The 23,899-nt window shown below is 37.8% G+C and overlaps 1 protein-coding gene and 1 pseudogene across 1 annotated transcript in view; one reads left to right on the top strand and one right to left on the bottom strand.

Moving 5' to 3' along the window:
- The window catches only part of CUNH12orf40 (chromosome unknown C12orf40 homolog), a 58,567-nt gene that overhangs the window by 5,352 nt on the left and 29,316 nt on the right, over positions 1–23,899 (top strand). Inside the window, 5 exon segments of the mRNA XM_036299016.1 lie at positions 3,733–3,871; positions 7,763–7,895; positions 8,638–8,686; positions 9,600–9,788; positions 11,230–11,345. Coding sequence (XP_036154909.1) covers positions 3,733–3,871; positions 7,763–7,895; positions 8,638–8,686; positions 9,600–9,788; positions 11,230–11,345 — 626 coding nt within the window.
- LOC118651109 lies at positions 15,679–16,235 on the bottom strand (annotated as a pseudogene).

The raw sequence follows: 23,899 nt of genomic DNA, 5'->3' as shown, positions 1-23,899 counted from the left end.
TTTAACTCTGTTCTCCTCCCCTTCCATTAATGAAAAGAGAGATCTTATTACTTTTGATCATATCCTGTGCTTTGAACTGTGTCTAGCAGTAACATAGGCATTCAATAATAAATATACTAAGAATGTAATCTGTCCCCAGACTATTTTTTAAAAATAATTTTACTCTATTTGGACCATTCTTTTGAATATTTATAAGCAAGGGAAAGACATGATTCTTTCCCCAAGTGTTATTCTCTAGTCATGTCACTTTCCTATTCTTTGAAAATTTCATATTGCTTCCCCAAACCTCTTCCCAACTCCATTCTCTATCCCTTTAAACTCAGTAGATACCCTTGTCTCATATCTCAGAGGAAATAGCAGCTAATGAATGAGAATTATCTGAGTTTCTACCACCAGTTCTGTAAACTACTTCACATCTTCACCCATCTTCTATCATTCCCTGTCAACTGGAGGCTTTCTATTGGTATTTCAGTTCTCTTCTATTAAAACAAGTAAAACCCTCTCTGGATCCTTTCTCTTTCTTGCTATGCCCCATTCACACTTATCTCCCATTTGCTTCTCAATCCATTATACTATACAGCTCTTACTAATGTCAAAATTGAATTTCATATTGTGCCATTTCAAGGATATTTTTCAGTCCAATTTGCTTTAATATGCTATCATCTCCTACACAGTTTTTCATTTCCTTTATTTTTTTCTTATAATTGATACATCCTATCTAATAATAGACAAACATGGTAATTAATCGTACCTCTGACATGCTTCCCATTGGCTAATCAGGGCGATATGCAAATTAACTGCCAACCAAGATGGCGGCTGGCAGCCAGGCAGGTGAAGCGAACAGGAGGCTTGCTTGCTCCAGTGATGGAGGAAGCCAAGGTTCCCCACCTGCAACTGCCGGCCTCTGAGCTGCACTCTAAGAAACAATGTTGCAATTATAGAAGCTAAACAAACCCCAGAAACCTGCTTACAGCCAGCCGGGCCTCAGAGCTGGAGCTGCAACAGTGTTTCAATTATAGAAGCCAAACAAACCCAGAGACCTGCTTTCAGCAGCCGAGGTCTCAGAGCTGGAGCTGAGCCTCAGAGCTGGAGCTGGCTCTCAGTTCCAGTGACAGCTATAGAAGGTAAATAAATCCTAGAATAAAAAAAAATAAAAAAAGGAGAGGTTGGGAGCTTCAGTCACCTGCCAGCCTGAAAACGGCCCTCAGCCCCTCACCCAGACTGGCCAGGCACCCCAGTGGGGACCCCCTGCCCCCCCGGAAGGGGGTGTGACCAGCTGCAAACAGCCATCATCCCCTCATCCAGGCTGGCCAGGCACCCAAGCGGAACCCCCACCCTGACCAGGACACCCTTCAGGTCAAACCAGCCGGCCCCCACCCAGGCACCAGGCCTCTATCCTATATAGTAAAAGGGTAATATGCAAACTGACCCTAACAGCAGAAGGACTGGGAATGACTGGTCACTATGGCACACACTGACCACTAGGGGGCAGACACTCAATGCAGGAGCTGCCCTCTGGTGGTCAGGGCGCTCTCACTTGGGAGGAGATCTGCTCAGCCACAAGCCAGGCTGATGGCTGCCAGTACAGCGGTGGTGGTGGGAGCCTCTCCTGCCTCCTCAGCAGCACTAAGGATGTCCGATTGCAGTTTAGGCCTGCTCCCCACTGGCAAGTGGCCATCCCCTGAGGGCTGCCGGGCTGCCAGAGGGATGTCTGATTGCCATCTTAGGCCCAATCCCCCCAGGGAGTGGGCCTAAGCCAGCAGGTGGTCATCCCCTGAGGGGTCCCAGACTGCAAGAGGGCACAGGCCGGGCTGAGGGACCCCCTTCCCCCCTGAGTGCACAAATTTTTGTGCACCTGGCCTCTAGTCTATTATAATAGCCATAGTCATTTTTTCAAGGGGTTGGGGAGTGGGGAGGGTGAAGGGGGATATTTACATTCCAAAGGTCCTGTCATTTTATTGCTGAACTATATAGTGTAATGCTTTTAAAGACATTTAAATCCAAGTTGGGGTTGCACATCACTCAAATCTATATATATAAAAACCTAAGCAACCGTTACAACCAGTTGACCGAATGACTGGTCTCTATGACATGCACTGACCACCAGGGGGCAGACACTCAACACAGGAGCTGCCGCGTGGTGATCAGTGCACTTCCACAGCCAACCTCCCGCGGTCCCTCCTCCCTGGCCAGCTGGCCCCAATCGGCCCTGACTGGGACTGGGCGAGACGACTCCGATTGTTGGCCAGGCCAAGGGACTCTGCTTGTGCATGAATTCGTGCATGGGGCCTCTAGTGAAATATAAATAGGTACCTTTTATCTATGGTTAATTTTGCATAACAATGTGACATTTACTTTTTTGCTTGATAGCTGGCAAGTCTCTTACAGATCTTACAGTATTTACAATCTTAAAAGTCTATTATAATTAACAATATTTTGAAATGTTACTGTGAAAGAACCTTAACTTCTTAGAAAAGTGATACTACCTTTTGCATTAAATTTTTTGCCACATTGGGCTTTTTTTACTTTTGATATCTCACATTTATAATCCATGTTTATGGTATTGTATTGTGAGTATTTGATGGAAGAGAAGATGTTTCCACAATTTGTTTTTTAGTGTCTAATATATAATAGTTGCTCCGTAAATGAATTTTAAACAAATAAATGCCTTTGAACTTGTGAATTAAAGATGTAATCTGAAAAAAAAGAATGAAGATAAGGAAGAATAATTATAGTTCAAACAACCAAGAAAAAAAGAATACTGGATAAAAATGATAATTATATGCAAGTCTGGTTTTAAAAAATGTGGAAGTCATGGAGGAATAACAAAGGGAATTAAATTGGCTTTGGCTAAAGATTAATTCTCACAGGCTTTTTCTTTTTTTTAATATTTATTGTTGAAAGTATTACATATGTCCCTTTTGCCTCCCATTGACCCCTTATAGCAGTGATTCTCAACCTTCCTAATGCCGCCACCCTTTAATACAGTTTCTCATGTTGTGGTGACCCCCAACCATAAAATTATTTTTGTTGCTACTTCATAACTATAATTTTGCTACTGTTATGAATCATAATGTAAATATCTGATATGCAGGATGTATTTTCATTGTTACAAATTGAACATAATTAAAGCATAGTGATTAATCACAAAAATAATATGTAATTATATATGTGTTTTTTGATGGTCTTAGGCGACCCCTGTGAAAGGGGTCACGACCCCCAAAGGGGTCACGACCCACAGGTTGAGAACCTCTGCCTTATACTCTCCCCCTCCCCCCACCATAGGCTTCTTTTTCTTTTCCTCTTTTCAGTTGACTTTTAATTGCCCTCAGCTGTGCATATCTTTAAGGCTTTTTATGTCAGTAGGATAACATACCTTGTAGAAAAACAAATTTTTAGCCTGTTAGATTTGTTTTATAAGACTTTTTAAAACTTTCTACACTCACATAATTTGTAATCTTTTGATACCTGGGAATAACTTTATAAAGTTCTGTTTTAAAGGCATTCATTTAACAAAAGAAAGATTATAACTGGTTGTGAAATTTAGAGTCTTTAGGCAAATTACAGGTCATCATGAATGAATTTAATTTATATGTAAACATATAACGGGTGTCACAAAAATATGAAAATATTAATTAAATTATTTAATAGCATTATTGTCTTTTGCTATTTATTTTTCTGCCAGAAATCTTATGGTTGCTGCAGTAATTTTTACATTTTTAATTATTTTAGGAATATTTTGAAAAGAAAAGGTTCAAATCAAAAATGAAATTACTGGGAGTTTTATCACCTGTCAAAAATTCCACTGTCAGTTTAGACCTCCTTAACCTATATGTGGTAAATCAGATCTCTTGCCAGAAGAAAACACCTGGTAAGTAATTCTAAATAGCATTTTGTTTTGACTCTGATGCGATCATAGCATTTAGTTTTCTAATAAGTTTATAATTTTAGAGCTCAATCGATGTGGAAAGTAAACTAATTGTATAAATTGGTTGTCCTCTTAAATTAGAAGCCTTAATTTTTTTAAGATACATATATATTGATTTCTGAGAGGAAGGAAGAGGGAGGGAGGGAGGGAGGGAGGGAGGGAGAGAGAGAGAGAGAGAGAGAGAGAGAGAGAGAAAGAAAGAAACATCAATGGTGAGAGAGAATCATTGATTTGGCTGCCTCCTGTATGCCCCCCACTAGGGATGGAGCCAGGAAGTAGACATGTTTCCTGAGGGGAATGGAATTGAACCATGAGATCCTGGATCATAGGTAGATGCGGGCAGGAATAAAAGATTTTATAAATCTGTTTGATATATTTACTTTCCCCTTTCACTTGTATAATACAGTGTTATCACCTATAGTTACCACATTTTATTTGTTTATTTATTTATTTAAATATATTTTTATTGATTTCAGAGAGGAAGGGAGAGGGAGAGAGATAGAAACATCAATGAGAGAGAATCATTGATCGGCTGCCTCCTGCATGTGTCCTGCTGGGGATCAAGCCCACAACCCAGGCATGTGTCTTTGACTGGAATCGAACTGGGGACTCTTTAGTCCCCAGGCTGATGCTCTATCCACTGAGCCAAACCAGCTAGGACTAGTTACCACATTTTACATTAGATCCTTAGACCTTACTCAGTTTATGGATGAAAGTTTATACCATTTTACCAACTCTCCCTATTTCCCCTACTCCCCAATCCCAGCCCCCAGCAACCGCTTTGTATTCTTTGTATTTGACTTTTAACTTTTTTTTATTTTTTAGATTTCACAGATAAGTGATGCCATGTAGTATTTGTCTTTATCTGGCTTATTTCATTTAGCTTGTTGTCTTCAAGGTCCATCCATGTTGTCACAAATGAAAGGATTCCCTTCTTTTTCATGGTTGAAGAATATTCCATAGAATATTATACACCACATCTTTATTCATTCATCTCTCCATGGACACTGAAGTTGTTTCCATATCTTGGCTATTGTGAATGTTGCAGTAAATCTGGCAATGCAGATATCTTTTCAACATCCTGTTTTCATTTCCTTTGGATATATACCACAAGTAGGATTGCTGAATCATAGGGTAGTTCTTTTAATTTTTTGAGGAACCTCCATACTGTCCTTCACAGTGACTGCACCAACTTACATTCCCACCAAAAGTGTACAAGGGTTCCCTTTTCTCCATATCCTTGCCACCAATTGTTATCTTGTCTTTTTTATGATACCCATTCTAATAGGTGTGAGGTGATATCTTGTGGTTTGGATTTGCATTTCCCCCAAGGATTAGTAATAGTGGGCACCTTTTCATTTTGATGTTGGCCATTTGTAGGTCTTTTTCGAAAAAAACATCTTTTCAGCCTGCTGGTGTGGCTCAGTGGTTGAGTGTCAACCTATGAACCAGGGGGTCATGGGTCGATTCCCAGTCAAGGTATGTGCCCAGGTTGTGGATTTGATCCCCAGAGTGGGGCTTGCAGGAGACAGCCGATCAATGATTCTCTCTTATCATTGATGTTTCTATCTCTCCCTCTCTGAAATCAATAAAAATATATTTTTAAAATGTGTATATCTTTTCAGGTCCTCTGTCCATTTTAAGTATTAGCTTGCTTGTTTTTGTGTTAGTGAATTATATGAGTTCTTTACATGGTATATTTTGGATATTTAACCCCTTATGAATACATGATTTACAAATATTTTTCCCATTTCATAGGTTGCCTTTTTATTTTGTTGAGGTTTTCCTTTTCTGTGAAGAAACTTTTTGGTTTTATATAATCCCACTTACTTTTTTTGCTTTTGGTGTAATGTCCAAAAATTATTGCCAAGGAGCTTATCTCTTATCTTTTCTTTTAGGAGTTTAATGGTCTTCAGGTCTTAACTTTCAAGTTTTTAATCCATTTTGAGTTGCTTTTTGTGTATGATTTAAGATACTGTCCCATTTTCTTTTGGATGTGGCTGTCCAATGATGTATTTACCTTTACATATTTTCTTTCTCCCCACTTTCTTTTCATTCATACATTCAACATATGTTTATTGACTATCTACCATAAGTTTTATGTTGGATCCTGGGAATAGAACAGCAAGTGATGGGGTCAGATGTGCTACTCAAATTTATGATACCTTGGCATGGTAAATATTTTAAGCTGAAGGAATTTGAGAAGCAGGATGTGTAGGAGGATTCTCATGTGAGAGGTGCTTTCCTTAAACATGGAGAATATTTATCTCCATGACAGAGGAACACAGAGAGAAATCTAGATGAACAGGTTTCCCCAGTTTACAACACTTAGCTCATATCCTTTTTGTCCTATCAGTTTTTTCCCACTTTTCACCTTTCATCAAACTTACCATGAAAATGCTCAGGTTTTAACCACTTCTTTGGGTCTTCATTTCCTTATAAAGTTTTTCACATAAAGCCTTATATTGAATAAATTTATTAATTTCTCTTATAGGAACATCAGCTGAAAATTTAGAAGGGTAGAGGAAAAGGATATTTTTCCTCCTCAACAAAAACAAAACTTTATTAGTCAGAATTCATGACTGCAAATGACAGAATTTTAATATATATATATATATATATTTACTTAATGTTATGGACTGAATGTCTCCCCAATCCCAGTTCATATGTTGAAATCCTAACCTCCAATGCCATGGTATTAGGAGTGGGGTCTTTAGGAAGTGATTAAGTTATTAGGGGGGAGCTCTCATGAATGGAATTAGTGCCCTGATAAAAGAGATTCCAAAGACCTCTCCCACACCTTCCACCATGGCTGTCTATGAACCTGAAGAGGGCCCTTACCAGACACCGAATCTGGCAGCCCCTTTATCTTGGACTGCCCTGCTGCCAGACTGATAGATAAATATTTGTTGTTTATAATCCACCCAGACCATGGTATTCTGTTACAGCAGCTTGAATGGTTTAACACTTAACTAAAAGGAAGAGTAACGGTGCAGCTGGGCCTCAGAGACTGCTTGAATTAGAGACTTGAATGCTATGAAAGTTACGATATTCTCTCTGACGGTTTTCATCACTGAGGTTTAAAACGTGACCTCAAGAAAACTAATATTGCTCATATTTTAGTTTTGCCGCTAGGGAAATACTGAGAATTGTTTCTCTGCTTCTGAATTTTTAAATTCCTCTGAAGGATGTTGCCTTGCCCTGTTGATGTCAGGTCCCAGCACTGGAACAATTACTTAATACCAGAGAGATGTGATATTATTGATTCATCTTGGTTCAGATAGCTAACCCTAAATGAATTATTTTTCCAGAGAGGTAGGATTTTTATAAGAAGATAGAAAGTCTTTTCTAGAACTATATAGTCTGTGCATGTGTAAAAAGCATTCCCCAGAACAGGAGAGCAGTTAAAAGTACTGAACAGACAAAATAGTGAAATCTTTTATAAGGAGAGACAAAGTTTAAAATCTAGTGAGGGATATGGAGTTAATTAAGTACAATAAACTATGATAAGTGATATAATAGAGAATATATGTAGTGCTATGGCAATATGGAACATAGCACCTCATATAGTCTGGGGGTCAGGGAAGGCTTGGAGGGAAAAAAGTAGAACTGAATTAGTAGAGCCTCTTTTATGAGGAATATGTAAGATGAAAAAGATGATTTGAATGATCTGTGATAGGTAATGATATTTTTAGCATATATGGAATATAGATGGTTTTAGTAAATGTAAGATGTATATTTATTTAATGAACAGAGTATATCAAAAAGTGCTTTTAAAATATTTTGTCATCCATTTTTATTTTTAAATTGTAGTGGTTTTTTTTGTTGTTACAGAAACTATGAGAAAACCAATCCATGTGAATATGAATAGAGACATAAAAATGCCCCTAAAAAAGCATGATTTAGAACTTCCGATGTCGCCTCCCTGTGTACCATCTAAACTCTGCATTGATGATCTAGAAAGCAGGTGAGTTTTGGCTAGGTTAGGTATTGTTAGGTATTTAGATGTATCATTATTGACACTGTTTTATTCATTGAAAATGTACAAAGGGCTTATTCTTCTACCTCAGGTTTTTGTCTTGGTGTATTATTAAACTATTAAGATGACCTTTGTTAAATAACCTAATGTTCATATTCAGTATTTTGTATGCATAGTTTGACTTCCCTTATCATAAAAATGTCTCTTTAGTAATAGTATCCATACTAATAAAAGGTAATATGCTAATTAGACTGGGTCGACCCAACATCTTCCGGTCATCCTGCCTTCCTTCTGGACAAAGCCACAGTAGTGGAGGCCAAGGCAGAGGCGGTCAGGGGTAATCAGGCCAGCAGGGGAGGGCAGTTAGGGGCGATCAGACAGGCAGGGGAGGGCAGTTATGGGCAATCAGGCAGGCAGGCAGAGGCGTTAGGGTGGATCAGGCAGGCAGGTAGGTGAGCGGTTAGGAGCCAGTGGTCCCGGATTGCCAGAGGGATCCCGAATTGGAGAGGGTGCAGGCTGGGCTGAGGGACCCCCACCCACCCGTGCATGAATTTTGTGCACCAGGCCTCTAGTAATTTTTATAAAACTCAGTCATAGTATGTCCCAGGAATGATTTGAGTTTCATATGTTTTTGTGTATTTGGATAGAAAAGTATGAATTTTAAAGCATATATAAAAAGCCAATTTTATTGCCCTGTTTATTTTTAATCTTAAATTTTAATTTTAATTAGTATGCACCATCCAAGACTGGGAAGCAAGGAAGAACTGGGCCCGGTTCAGGTGAGAATGAAAAAGAATTTTAATGCTATTTTAACAAATGTGGCATCCTGCCAAATAATACATTTTTTTTAATATGAGGAAAAAATATCCTTTAAAAATTTTTTAGTCTTTAAAATTATTATTTTAAAAGTTTTTAATGTAAGGAACCTATATGATAAAAAATGTTTTAGTTGTCTATGTATGAGAAACCTTTTGGAGTTCTGGTAATGTAGACTAGGCCTGTACGTGTATAACATTTGATTCTGCTTGTTACTTACATATTGCAAAGGATAAGTCAGTTAGAGATTTCTATTTGGGTTCATGTGATAATTGGCAATTTATCCTTCAGGTATAGTGACCAGATTGCTTTATTTTATATCAAATTATGATTTTCAGAATCCATGTTGATCCCAAGATTATTTTTCTTTTAAAGTATTGCAAATGATTATTTTTTTAGCAAATAATGTTTTAAGAAATTAGAAAATGCATAGATTGTGATTAAAGCCTGAAATTTTAAGGTCCAACACCATATTATCTTCTTTTCCTTTTTTTGAATTGCCAGAGTTAAACTACATCAAAAATATAATGGCAGTAATACTGAAATCTCTTGGAAATCTTTTCATCTGAATTTTTGGGTTAATGAAACACAGATTTCCTGTCAATAGGAGATGACAAGCAGGAATGGAGCTTTAGGGTTAAGGGGACCAAGGGTGAGAAAGGCAGATGGAAGGAACCTTTTAAGTACATGCTTAGATGATAACTTCTCTTGTCTTAAAAAGTCCTGTCAATTACTGATGACTTGCCTTTCCTTGGGACTTTTTCTCCAATGTATGCATGACCTATTCATACATACATTGACTTTTGACTTTTGTCTTCACTAGTTTATTTATTTATTTATTTTGAAATTCACATGATTGTATCTTCTTTCCTATAGTTGTCACAAGTCATGGACTCATATAGAATTTTTGAACCTCAGTTCAACAGCGTAGAAAACTGCAGTTTCACACCATCATCTTTTTCTGCAGAATTATCTTCTAACAGAAATGTTACAAAACAAAATTTCGTCCCCAGAATAGCACCTAGTCCTCAGAAAGTTGCATATGAAAAAAAACATAATGAGCAGGTATCTTTGAATCATTAGTTTTTAGTATTTTATATCATTATATTTTTATGGTATTCTTTTTTCTTTTATAAATTTAAAAAAATCAGTGTGAATTGCTATAGGTATAGTGAATTAGGAGATCGAATTAAGTATAATATTTCCTCTTAAGACAAAAGCTTAATTCTCTTTACTAGATAATGAATCCAAACACTGGAATGTTCTTTAAAAATCTTTGAAATCACCATCCTGTTATAAAATTGTTGATAGTGAAAATGAAAATTCAGTATATTTTATAATAGTTGATGCTTGTAATCACAGTAAATGACTGGTTGGTATGAAAAGGGTCCTGTGAATAGTAATACATAATTTCAACATGTCATAGTAGTCTGTTAAAGTATGAGCTGTGATAACTTGATTCTTTTTATGATTTGACAAATGAGAACTGGTCAAATACATGTTAATTAAAATTATACAAATAGGAATCATTGCTAATAATGGAAGACTGGCAGTATGCCTCGATATTTTCAGAGGGATATATATATATATATATATATATATATATATATATATATATATATGTATATGTATATATATATATGTATATATCAGAGAAAAATTTGGAGGTCACTCCTTTGGTTCCGATGAACTTCCCCTACGTCAAGAAGCAAGAAAAATCTCAAATAAATAATCTAACCCTATGCCTAAAAGAATTAGAAAGAGAACAAGAAAATCCCAGAGTGAGCAGAAGGATGGAAATAATAAAGATCAGAGTGGAAATAAATGAGAGAGTCTAAAAAACAATATTAAAGATCAGTGAAGCCAAGAGTTGGTTGGAACTTTCATTTCTTTGTTTCATGGCTTATAAATAAAATATACTACAGGTATAAATTATTATTGCTAGATAGATTAGCATTCGGCCAACATAAAATCTTATATTTATATGGTACCTTCCACATTAACAAATAGATTATCTCATCTGCTTTTCACATCAGTCTTCACATATTTTCCCCTGTTGTACTCAATGATATTCGGAAAGATTAAAGTAGCAGTCTATAAAATTAACCAGTAAATGGAAGAACTGAGATAATTACAGCTATTTCCTTGGGAGAAAATATTATTTTCTGTCAGAGAAATTTAACTTTTCTCAAGATTCTGGTGTCCTGGATATTTCTTTAATTTTTTTTTTTATTGTCTAAAGTAATTTTTTTTTAACTTCTGAGAAAATAATTAGCTCCACAAGGTGTCAACTCTGTTAGTTTAACAATTATTCAAATATTGATAATGCTTTCTTTGTTAGAACAGTATTTGTTTTTAATAAGGACATGATTCCTTTATTTTAGACTAAAATCACATTTTTTTCAATATAGATGTTCACTTAAATGGCATATCATGATAAATAATTTTAATTGCGTATATGAACATTTACCATTTTGTCAGGTTCTTCCTCTCTTTTATTTTCCAGCTCAGTAATGTCAATTATTCTAATTACTTGTTTCCCAAATTAAATGAAAGTCAAGATGCTCTTAGTTCATCATATAAAACAGCACAAATTGGAACAATATTTGAAAGATTAAGCAGGTGAGCAAAGATATGGCAGGAAACAAAGAACCTGCAGCATTCTTTCTTTGAGTTATTAATCTGATTTTAATGGACATAAATATTTTTAGTTAAAAATGCAAGCAGACCTAAGTAATACTAATAGAAAATATCCACTAGATTAATATATAGCATTTAATTAAAATAGTTTTAAATAATTATTTTCTAATGGGCACACCTACCTTTTATTTATGTATGTAAAAATATTTTGGGCCAAGACATTTTGTACCTGTTTTATAATCTCCATGAATTACTAGTTTCTTTTTCTGTGTCATAAACATAATTTCTCTTTCATTTATGTCTATTGATCAATGCCCCACTTTTATTTTCTTGATTTCTGTATATAAACCCTAGTTTATTGTTTTAAATCCATTAAACTTGAAAACCAGTTTGAGTCACTCTTTGTAATTGTGGTGAAAAAACCTTGACTCTGTAATTCTATTCCAGTCTTCCTCATTTTTTAAAATAACACTCTATTCACTAAGTTGCTTAAACCAAAAGTTGTCCTTGATTCCCTCCTTTCTCCTTCAACTCCCAATATCCATTTCAACAACAAAGTATTGCCAATTCTGTATTCTAACATAAAATTATCTGCTATGTTTCTATCTCTACAGTTTCATCTCAGTTTAAGCTACCACTGCCTTTTGCCTAGATAATTGTTACAGCTCCTTAACAGTCCTTTTTGTTTCCTCTTTGTCCTCAGATCCATTTGTTTTACAGCTTTATTGTATAATCAGCATTCTACAAACTGAACCTATTTAGAATGTGCACTTTAAGATTTGACATATGTCAAAGATAATGACTATAGTATTCATCATCCCTAGTAGTTTCTTTGGGCACCTTTGTAATTCCTTCCTCTGACCATGTCACATCCCTTACCTCATCCCAAGGCAACTACTGATCTGCTTTCTGTATGGAGTTCCTTTTGTGGTAAGGTTTTTGTTTTTGTTTCTTTAACTATCATATTTTATTAGACATAGGCTAGTAATGTTATTTATTTGTTTGTTGAGTGAGCTTTGGTAGTTTGTCATACAATGAATGTATCTCATTTTTATTAATTAAAAATTTAAATGCATGCTATTTTTTATGTTGTAGCATTTATTGACTTACAGTTATTTATAAAATCTCCTTTTTATGTATTTAAAATCTTTAACATCTGTAGTGATGTCTTTTCTCTCATTTTTAATATGGTAAGTTGTATTTTTTCCCCCTTTCTCCTGGTTATTCTGAATAGAGGCTTATCAATTTTATTTACCTACTCTTTGAATCATCTCTCAGTTTCACATATTTCTCTTCTTTTCGTGTGTGTGTGTGTGTGTGTGTGTGCACATGCGTGAGCGCGCACTCATTGAATTTTTTCTTATTCATTTTAGACAGGGAGGAAGGGAGGGAGGGAGAGAAGGAGAGAGAGAATGACAGACAGACAGACAGACACGAGTTGCCTCTTGTACATGTCCCAACCAGGGACTGAACCCACAACCTATGTATGTGCCCTGGCCAGGAATCGAACCCACAGCCTTTTGGTGTACGGGATGATGTTTAAGCCAACTGAACCACACTGGCCAGGGCTCATTGAATTATTTTTATTGTAACATTTTTGGTACTTCCAATGCCATATGTTTGCTTTGCACGCTAGAATTCATATGCTAAATAAAGCATTAAATCTGAAATTTATTTTGGCAGTTACGGCCCTCCCTGATGTAAGTCTGACTTTTACTTCAACCTTCCTGCTTTTACTCAAATTCATGACTCACTTTCTACAGCATGACTGTGGCTAGCCTCTCTGTAATACAAGGATTTTTTTTATTATTGGATTAGCTCCTTGGCTGGCATTTTTACAGTGGTATTGTATCTGTTAATTGTTGTTGGTTAAAGAAAATGTTTCATACTTTTCTATTTTTTATTTCATTGAATTCTGCTTTTACTTTTATTTCCTTTTGTCTGTTTACTTTGTATTTAATTTACTCTTTTTTTCTTGTGGCCTAATATGTGGTCTATCCTAGGAAATGTTCTATATGCACTTAAGGAAAATGTATTACTGCTGTTTTGGGGTGAAATGTCCTAAAAATATCAATTAAATCCATATAGTCCAGTGATTTTCAACCTTTTTTTATCTCATGGTACACATAAACTAATCACTAAAAGTTGACAGCACCCCCACCTCCCCCCCAAAAAATTGATCTAACCAAAATATGGCTATAATTTTCATTCATTCACAATGGGCAGCTATTGTTGTGTTGGCTGTTGTCATTTTTTTAGGTATGTTTTTTAATTTTGTTTTGTTAATCCACACCCAAGGATGATTTTTCATTAATTTTTAGAGAAGAGTGAAGGGGAGGGAGAGAAACAGAGAGAAAGAAACATTGATGTGAGAGAGACACATTGATTGGTTGTCTCCGGCACATGCCCTAACTGGGACCTGGTCTCAAGCCTGCAACTGAGGTACATGCCCTTAGACTGGGATCAGACCCTCGACCCTTCAGTCTGTGGGCCAGCATTCTATCCATTGAGCAAAACTGGCCAGGCTGTGTTGTCATTTTTTTTACTTGACAAACTAATGGAAAAGAGGTCAGTGCCCTTAACTAAATCGCCAGGTATTGCATGTTTTAAGAATTCTTGTGGCACAGCAGTTGAAAATCGCTGATCTAGTCCAATGTGTCATCTGATATCATGGTTTTCTTGTTGATTTTTTGTCTGGATGATCTGTCCATTGATGTCAGTAGGTTGTTAAAGTCCCCTACTATTGTATTACTGTTGAGCTCTTCTGTTATATCCATCAAAATTTGCTTTATATATTTATATATAAATTTGCTTTATATATCTACATTGGGCGCATAGATATTTACAAGAGTTATATCCTTCTGTTGGATTGATTCCTTTATCACTATGAAATGCCCTTCTTTGTCTCTTTATAGCCTTTGTTTTTTGTGTTTTGTTTTTTAGATTTAAAAAGAAGTTAAATCTATATTTACTTGCACTGTTAAACATTACACAAAACACATTCAAGTGGCAAGTAATTATAATGCAAGCTCTTGCAGGGCAATCAAAATTTATTGAACTACTGATGCTAAGTTTTACAAAATTGCACCGCTTTAATTAAGGCTTTTAGTTTACATTTGGCCACTTCTTAGTAGTTGTAACATTAGGTTGGTCAATTAAATACTGTGGCTCCCTGTTGGATAGATACACAATCTTTACATCCAAACTTTAATGCACACAAAGCAACAAGGCATTGTTAAATAAAACAGCAATAGTTACTGCACCTTGGGCCTTGTGACCAATTATACATGATTAAAATTACTTCCCACATTCACATCCACAGTACTTGTCCACCATTTAACATCTCAACCAAAACGTTACACATGTGAAGCAATCATTAACAGGCAAAAATACTAAACCTGTATATTTGGTATTGCAAATACACTTATGCATGAGTAAGCAAGGGATTCAGTGATAATCTACAGCTGCAGAAGCCTGAAAATGATTTACAAAAATTGTTAAATCAATAAAAAATTGTTAAATCGTTAAAAAATTGTTTGAAAATATATACTTCTTGTTGTAGACCCCCACTGCACACACAACTATAAACATTGTTCTCTATGGAAACAAAAATGGAAACATATAATAAGAGATTTGAAAAATCTGGACATTTCCTTCACAGCAGATATTAAAGGCAACATCTTTAAGACATTATAGTGAAAGGACTATTGTATTTTTAAAGACAAGATCACTGTCTCCACAGGTTTCTTAAAAATTAAAAAAACTATGTCGCTGTGTTAATCAAATCACTTATTTGTACAATCCAATGATAAAGACCTTGATTTTCTTAAAAAACCAATAAGCTACAAGTATCAAAGAAGTGATCTGGAGTAGTCTATATAGGAGCTCTTTGGGTTTTCTTTTATTATGCTGCAATAGTGGTGCTTTTAGGATTTACATTATTGTACTCTCCAAAACAAAATATGGGGCCTGTTACAGTACACAGTACACTATTTTCATACTTGTACAACATTGGTGGATGAAAATGTCTCTTAGCAGTAATACTGGATTGTAGCCTCTGATTTTACCAGATGCATACACTAGGGCTTTTATATAAGTAAAAATAGACATGGCTTAGAGCTACAGTGCATCCCATATAATAAAAGGCTAATATGCAAATTGTCCCCTCGACCAGGAGTTTGACCAGGGGGTAGGGCTGGCCAACCACTCTCAGCCCCTCCCCCCGGCCAGCCCGGCCTGATCAGCCCCGATTGGGGTGGGCTGGCCAGACTCCACCTGTGCATGAATTCATGCACTTGGCCTCTAGTTTAGTATATTAAAGCAGCTGACATCATGACTTTTTTGTGGGCCTTCCCAGGCCATGAGTTTTTCTGTTACTTTGCCCCACTAGGTCATAAAAGATCTCATTAACATTTATTTTTGATTTTGCAGAGGACTCTAAGATTGCACAGTTGTTCCATTGTCTTACTAGATTTTGACCTTGTTCCTTTCCTACAACTCTTTCATCTTCCAATTCACACTTATTACCAACCAGAATTATTGTAACATCATCAGTGTCTTTAACTCAAAGAATCTGTTCTTTCAGATCTTGTAAATCATTAAATGTGGACTGTGCTGTATGGAATAAACTAACGCAAAGCCTTTTCCATTTGTCATATACAAATCCCTCATTGCTGTAAATTGTTCCATTCCTACAGTATCCAAGATTTCAAGCATACACTGTTGTGCATCTACTTCAACTTGCTTTCTATAAGAAGCTTCTATCGTAGGATCATATTTTTCAACAAAAATTCCTTGAACAAGCTGTTTCGTCAGAGCAGATTTTCCAGTGCCTCCTGAGCCAAGAACAGCTAGCTTATATTCATGCATGGTGCAAACTTGTCAAAAGCTAGTACCTCTCACACTGTCAGCAGGTCCCCGTAGCCAGTGTTGCTCCATGCATTGTGCTCCCTCTGTGTTACTGTCCCCCAGTGCCACAGCAGTCCTGCGCTGCCAGCGCTCCAGCTGGTTTACATGCCTGACTCTGGGCGAGGTTTGGCGGTCTGTAGCCTTTGTTTTAAAGTCTATTTTATCTGACGTTGGGAAGCACGAGAGGCTTGGTTGGAAAGTTTGCAAGGAGGAAATTCTGAGAAAAAGGAAGTGTGTAGAAGGTTGTTTTCCCTATTTATCGGAATTCTGACTTGGGAGACTTAGGGGAGTGTCGAAGGCGGCGCCCCTAATTATTCCTTGACCTTTCCAAACAAGTCTGTGCACGTGCAGACCCCTGGGTGTTTACTGGAATCCTTATGCCTAATCTTTGGGTGCCCTTGCCTTGAGGACAATGCAAATACATGTGTCCTGCCAAGATTACTCACCCTACTGATTGTATCCAAAGGTAAAAACTGAAATAAAAGGCTAATGAGGCAGGCAATCGAGGCTGCCTGGTCCCTTTGTCCAGGCCGTCCCTTAGCCCTCTCTTTCACAGCAAATGTTGTGTTGGAGTTACCCATTCATCTGTCACTCAGGGTCTGCTGGTCAGCCCTGGCAATCTGATATTACCAACTTTTAAAATTTTATTCCATTTGCATGAAAATTTTTTTTCTATCCCTTTACTTTCAGTGTGCATGTGTCATTCAATCTGAAGTGGGTCTCTTTTAGACACCATATGTACAGGTCTTGTTTTTTTAATCTATTCAGCCACCCTATGTCTTTTGTTTGGAGCATTTAGTCCATTTACAATTAGACTAATTGCTAATAGATATCCCATTATTGCCATTTTATGAGACTGACATGCTACCTACTGCACTTACGAGGCACCTCCATTATTGCCATTTTCTTGTTTTCTGACTGTTTTTGTAGTTCTCTGTTCCTTTCTTAATCTCTTGATCTCTTCTCTTGTATGTTGATGCCTTTCTATAGTGTTTTGTTTGAATTCCTTTCACTTTATATCTTATATAACACATATTTTGCATTGTGGTTACCATGTGCTTCATATATACTAAGCTATGCTTATAACTGTCTATATTTTTAAATTTATCTTTATTGTTGAAAGTATACAGATATCCCCTATTTTTTCCCCATTGTCCCCCTCTAGGCCTTCACCACACTATTGTCTGTGTCCATGGGTTATGCATATATGCATGTATATTCTTCGGTTAATCTCTCCCCACCCATCTACCCACCCCCGCCTTCCCTCTAAAGTTGATTGTTTTGTAAGTTTGATCACATTCTAAATTCACTCCAATTTTTGCTCGTCCCCTCCATGTTTATGTTGTTATTTTTTGTGTATGTATCCCTTTATTGTTGTAATTACATAGTTTTTACCTTTTTACTTTCATCTTTTAACCTTTGTATTAACTTTATAGTTGGTTGATTCACTGCTTTTATTAAACGTTTGCCATTGTCAGTGAGTTTTTTTCTTTCTCATTTTCTCATTCATACACTGGTGACCCCGTGCACGAAATTCATGCACATTAAAAGGGAATTAATTAGAGGAAATATTTTAATATTGCTATTTGCCCTTTCTCTATAATAGAAATGTCAGAGATGAAAGAAAATTAGTAAAATGTATATGAAAATCTTCCTCCTGTCAGAGTCTGGGGTGTGCCATGGGAACATAATCAAGTCCCTGCACATCCACATGTGCCTTGAAATCGTGCGTACCCAGACCTGGGTGGCCCCACCCCCATTGGGCTAGATCCAGACCTGGCCGGTCCCACCCCTGTCTAGCCTCGCCGGGTCGGGGGTGCGGCCTCAGTTCACCTGGCATGGTGCTGGGGAAGGAGGCGTGGCCTGAGGTCCCCTGTCAAGCTCTGCTGGGCAAGGGGCATGGCCTGAGGTCCCCCAGCCTGGCGCCGGGGGGGGGGGGTGGTGTGTGGCACGTCCTGCAGTCCCCTGTCAAGCCCCACCAGGCAGGGGGTGCAGCCTCTGGTCCCTGCCCCAGCTCAGCACCACTCAGCCTCAGGTCCCTGCTGATTGTTCGTTAAGGTTCATTACGGGACTCAGCCTCCACTTTGTGCACAGCCATCTTGTGTTACAGATCTCTGCCTCCACTCTGGGTGCTGTCATCTTGACCGTTATGGCATGATGATCAATTTGCATATTCCCTCTTTATTATGTAAGATTTCATCTTTCCTTTTCTACTTAAAGAAAACTCTAACAGTTCATTTAATAGTGGTTTAGTGGTGGTAAACTCCTTCAGCTTTTCCTTGTCTATAGAACCCTTTATCTTTCTATACTGGGTAATCTTGGTTGTAGGCTTTTGCCTTTCAACAGTGAGTATTTTGTGTCTTTTTTCCTAACCTCTAAAATTTCTATTAAAACATCAGCTGATAATCATATGGAGTTCCCATATACATAATTAACACCTTGCTGACTGGTCTTGAGATAACTCGTGTCTGCACTTACATTACTTTTAAGTAATTTTAAAACTCCACTTGCTTTCAGACTTTAAAATTACTTAAAGTAATGTAAGTGCAGGCATGAGTTATCTCATGACCGGTCAGCAAAATTTGGACATGGAAACACAAGTTATCTCGTGACCGGTCAGCAAGGTATTAACTTTTCTCTTGCTACTTTTAGGTTTTTCTCTTTGTAACCTTTGCATTTTAATTATGATAGGGCTTTGTGTGGACCTCTTTGGGTTCATCTAGTTGGGGACTCTATTTTTCTAGGCTTCTATTTCCTTCACCATGTTAGGGAAATTTTCAGTCATTATTTCTTCAAATAGTTTTTAAGTCCTTTTCTCTCTCTTTTCCTTCTGGTGTCCCTATGGATCCGAACCTCTGTTCCATATCATCTGCTGGTGATTCCATCTACAGTGGGGCCTTGACTTATGAGTGTCCCGACTAACGAGTTTTTTGAGATACGAGCCATCTCTCAGCCAATTTTTTGCTTTGAGTTGCGAGCTAAAATTCGGGTTATGAGCCAGCTTCAGATACCCCACTGCTAGTTGGCGCAGAGAACGTCACAGTGAACGCCACAACATCAGCCCAGCATCACGTGTCTCACTCGTTCACTTTTTGATTTGACATACGAGTAATTTGAGTTATGAGCTCCGTCAATGGAACGAATTAAACTCGTAAATCAAGGCCCCACTGTACTGTATTCTTTATTACAGTTATTGTAGTCTTCATTTCCTACTGGTTGTTTTTATGGTTTCTATCGCCTTGTGTAAGTTCTCATTGAGTTGATCTATCTTCCCCTAAGTTCATTGACCATCATCCTTATAACCAGTTCTTGTGTGTGTGCTTTTAAATTCTGTATTTGGTAGATTATTTGCCTCCCTTTCATTTAGTTATTTTTCTGGAATTTTAGTCCTGTTCTTTCATTTGGGACCTGTTTCATTGTCTCTTCATTATGGCTGACTCCCTGTGTTTATTTGTATGTATTAGGTAGATCTGTTGTGTCTCCTGGTCTTGACAGAGAGGTCTTATGTAGAAAGTGTTTTGTGAGGCCTGATGATGCGGTCTCCCTGGTCACCTGAACTTGGTGCTCCAGGGATATCCCCTATTTAGGTTATTTGCCTTCCTATTGTAGTTGGGCCTCAATTGCTGTTGGCAGTTAAGACTGGCTCTGAGGACTGGCTGTGACTAAAGCGGACTAGCTGTTGTGTGTGGGCTGACTCCATGGAGTAGCAGTTGCTTTAGCGGGCCTGTGCTGCCAGCTGAGCTTGTCCTTTGAGTGTGTTATTTGTATGGCTGTTTGGGTGGTGTTCTGATGTGGTCTGAAGTACACCACTGGGTTTGTTGGGTCTGGAGTCTCCTGGGAAATGCTCAGGTGCAGCCCAAGGTCAGCTGCCACTTGTGCCAGGCTTGGTGCCACCTGGTAGGAGTTACAAATGATCTGTAGTTGGTGGCTGCTTGTGTTGGGCTTAGATGAAACTGTTTTAGGCCAAGACTGGCTGCTACTTAGGTTTGGGGCCACCTGATGGGAGTTAATAATGCAAGTTGAGATTGTCACTGCTTATGCTGTTTTGGGGCCACTTAGGAAGAGCTCCAGGGCATGCCGAGGCCAGCCTCTGTTTGTTTGAGGTTTGTGTACCTTTGAGGGATTTTGGGAAAGTGCAGCACAATTGAAGCAGGTTGTGTGGAGGAGCCATCGATGGTGGCTTGGACCTGGAGAGTGAGTTGTGTGGGGTGGGGTCTCAGGGAATCACCAGGGCAGGGAGAATTGTGGTAGTCAGTTTGATGGAGAGCACAGATTTGGTTTCCACCTGTGCCGGGCTGGCTGGGTAAGTGGAGAGCTCACCAAGGAACAGTGGCACCTGCCAGTGCTTCCATTACCTGGAGAGAGTTTTCTCGCTCGTCTCTGCCTCTTCAGCCTTGTCTCTGAAGTTAGTCAATTTAGTGTTTCCTTGTATGTCTCTGGTGCTTTTTGACCTGCTGTTCCTGTGCTGGAACTTAGAATGAGTGAGTTTTGAGTGAGTTTTTGTGCTGGCCCTTTAAGAGAAGCAAGCTTGTCTTGGCCTCCTGCAGCCCTTTGTTTTTCTCAGATTCAATGCCCACTCATTCTCACAGCAAGATGTTATAGGGACTCCTCTTTTTTGCACTGGTGCCATGGGCTTGTTGGGCCAGGTGTGGGGTTGGGGGACTCCTTGATCTTCAGGTGGAACCTCAACAGCCAATATATCTGTCCTGATTCTTAATCACCACACTGTGGGTGTTGGTCCTGCCTGTTCTGCGTCTCTGCCCTTCCTACCAGTTTCCATGTGGGTTTTTCTGTATATACTTAAAGAAATTCTATTCATCTAGTCTTCAGGGGTTCTCAATCATAGTTGTTCTATAATTTAGTTGTAAATTTGGTGTGAACCTAGGGAGAGGTGAGCACAGTTTACCTACTTTGCCATCTTGACTAGAAAACCCAATAATTCATTATTTTTTGCTTTATGCAGAGATGAAAAATTAGAGAAAACATATTTTGTACTTAAGCACACATTTTTTATTTTTGATGGTCATCATTATTTTGTGTAGATCTAGATTTCCATCTGGTGACGCTTTCCTTCGGTTTGGAAGATTTCCTTTAAACATTTCTTATAGTGTGGATCTTCTGGCAATTCTCTCATCTTATATTGAATCTTTTATATTAAAAGCTTCTCTCTAAGTATATAGATATTTTTAAAGTTTCATATGTAATTGTGGCCTTCCTTTTGAAAGATGTCTTGACTTGCATTGTTTCCATTTAGAAGTTTGCTATCATTCTTATTTTAATACCTATATCTCTCTTCCTAATTTATATATAGTATAAATTTTCTTTTTTTAAAAAAGATTTTTTTTTTATCATGGATTCTCTATCATGGATTTTCTATCATGACTAGGATGTTTATTTTCATCCTGTTTTTTGTGTGTTTGGGTTGTGTTGAGCATCTTTGTATCTGTGGACTTACTGTTTTTTATCAAATTTGGAAAAAATTCGCCATTAAATTTTCAAATAGTTTTTTTTTCTGATTCCTCTCCCCTTTCTTTGGGACTGAAATCACATGTAAATTTGTTCACTTGAAGTTGTGACACAATTTACTGATACTTTTTTATTTTCAAATTTTTCTCGTTTCATTTTGTATAGACTATATTGCTGTATCTTCATATTCATTAATTGTATCTTCTTTGGTTTCTAATTAACTGGTAAACCTATTCAGTGTACTTTTCATCTATAGAAGATAGATTGAACTCTTTTTTATGTCTTCCATGTATCTATTTAATATGCTCAGTCTTTGCTCTACCTTCTTGAATATAGAGAATATGTTATAACCCTTTCAAAGTCCTGGTCTACAAATTCTATCACTTGTGTCATTTCTTGTTCTATTTCGAATAATTTCTTTTCTCGTCATGGGTTATAACTCACTGTTTTCTTGCCTTCCTAGTAATTTTTTTTTAAATTATGTACATTGTAAGTTTTATCCTTTTGGCTTCTGGAAGTTTTTGTACTCCTATAAATTGTCCTAAGCTTTCTTCTGGGAAACAGTTTAGTTAGTTGGAAATAGTGTGATCTTGAGGTTTTCCTTAAACTTTGCTAAATAGGACCAGGTATGTCTTTGGTCTATGATAATTTTGCCCCCTGCTAAGACAGTACCCTTCTGAGTATCTCTGATTTCCTTTGAATCATAAGGTGTTCCACTCTAGTTGGTGGGAACACAAAAATTTTCCCATCCCTGTGTGAGCTGCTGGAGTTGTTCCACATTCTTATCATGGGTGGTTCTTTTCCCAGCATTTGGCAATAACCTTATATGCATGTGCTGATCAGTACTTGCCTGAATTCCCTGTAGATCTCTGGATCTCTCTCTCTCTCTCTCTCTCTCTCTCTCTCTCTCTCTCTCTCTCTCTCTCTCTCTCTCTCTCTTTGAAGCACTCTCCTCATGGTACTCTGTCCTGTGAACTCTAACCTCTGGAGTCTCTCTGAACCCCCAGCTCTATTTCATTAACAAAGGGAGCCTGTAGGCTCTTACTGGGTTTCTGTTGCTTGAATACTTTCTCCAGGCAGTAAGCTAGAAGAAATCAAAGGGTTCACCTAATTTCTTTTCTTGCTTTCAGAGATCTTATCCTATTCTACCTGGTGGCTGGCTCATGTCTGAAAACCATATTGCATATATTTTTTCCTGTGTGTGTGTGGTTTTTTAAAACTGTGTCAGGATGATAAATCTGGTCACTCATATTTCATTTTGGCCAGATGGAAGTTCTAAAATACAGAGTCACCCAGCATTCAAACTTATTTTGCAAGTAAAAAAGCAGGTCAGTTTTACTTTTGTACCTAGAACCTTTCCATTTCTCCCCCCTCCACTTCTTTCACCCCCCTCCCCTTCCAAATCAAGCTCTGCAGCATCTGGGTCCTTTTGTACCTTTTAAGCTTAGGTCATAAGTTTTCTTTCACTATTTGTATTCTAACTTTATTTTTTATTTTTCTTGTTTCTCAAACATGTTGCAAATCTTGCATATGTGCTTGTTATTTCATCTTCCTGGTGTATGCTTACTTCTTTCTATACATGTCTAACCATTTGTATCTTTAGCTTATTACTTCCTTACTGGAGAGTTTCCTGCCAAATGATCTTAAACAGGCTCTACAATACACCTTATTTCATCATGTAATATTTTTTTAAAAAATATATTTTTATTGAGTTCAGAGAGGAAGGGAGAGGGAGAGATAGAAAGATCAATGGTGCCCTAACCGGTTTGGCTCAGTGGATAGAGCGTCTGCTTGCGGACTGAAGGGTCCCAGGTTCGATTCCGGTCAAGGGCATGTACCTTGATTGCGGGCACATCCCTGGTAGGGGGCGTGCCGGAGGCAGCTGGTCGGTGTTTCTCTGTCATCGATGTTTCTAACTCTCTACCCCTTTCCCTTCCTCTCTGTAAAAAAATCAATAAAATATATTAAAAAAAGAAAAAGAAAGATCAGTGGTGAGAGAGAATCATTGATCGGCTGCCTCCTGCATGTTCCCCACTGGGGATTGAGCCTGCAACCTAGGCATGTGCCCTGACTGGGAATCCAACCGTGACCTGGTTCATAGGTTGACGCTCTACCACTGAGCTATGCCAGTCGGGCTCATCATGTAATCCTGTAGCACCTAT

This window comes from Myotis myotis, unplaced genomic scaffold, assembly GCF_014108235.1.
Source record: "Myotis myotis isolate mMyoMyo1 unplaced genomic scaffold, mMyoMyo1.p scaffold_m19_p_3, whole genome shotgun sequence".
In the NCBI taxonomy this organism is placed as follows: domain Eukaryota; kingdom Metazoa; phylum Chordata; class Mammalia; order Chiroptera; family Vespertilionidae; genus Myotis; species Myotis myotis.
Note: the sequence above shows the minus strand (reverse complement) of the source record. Positions and strands in the feature narration are given on the sequence as shown.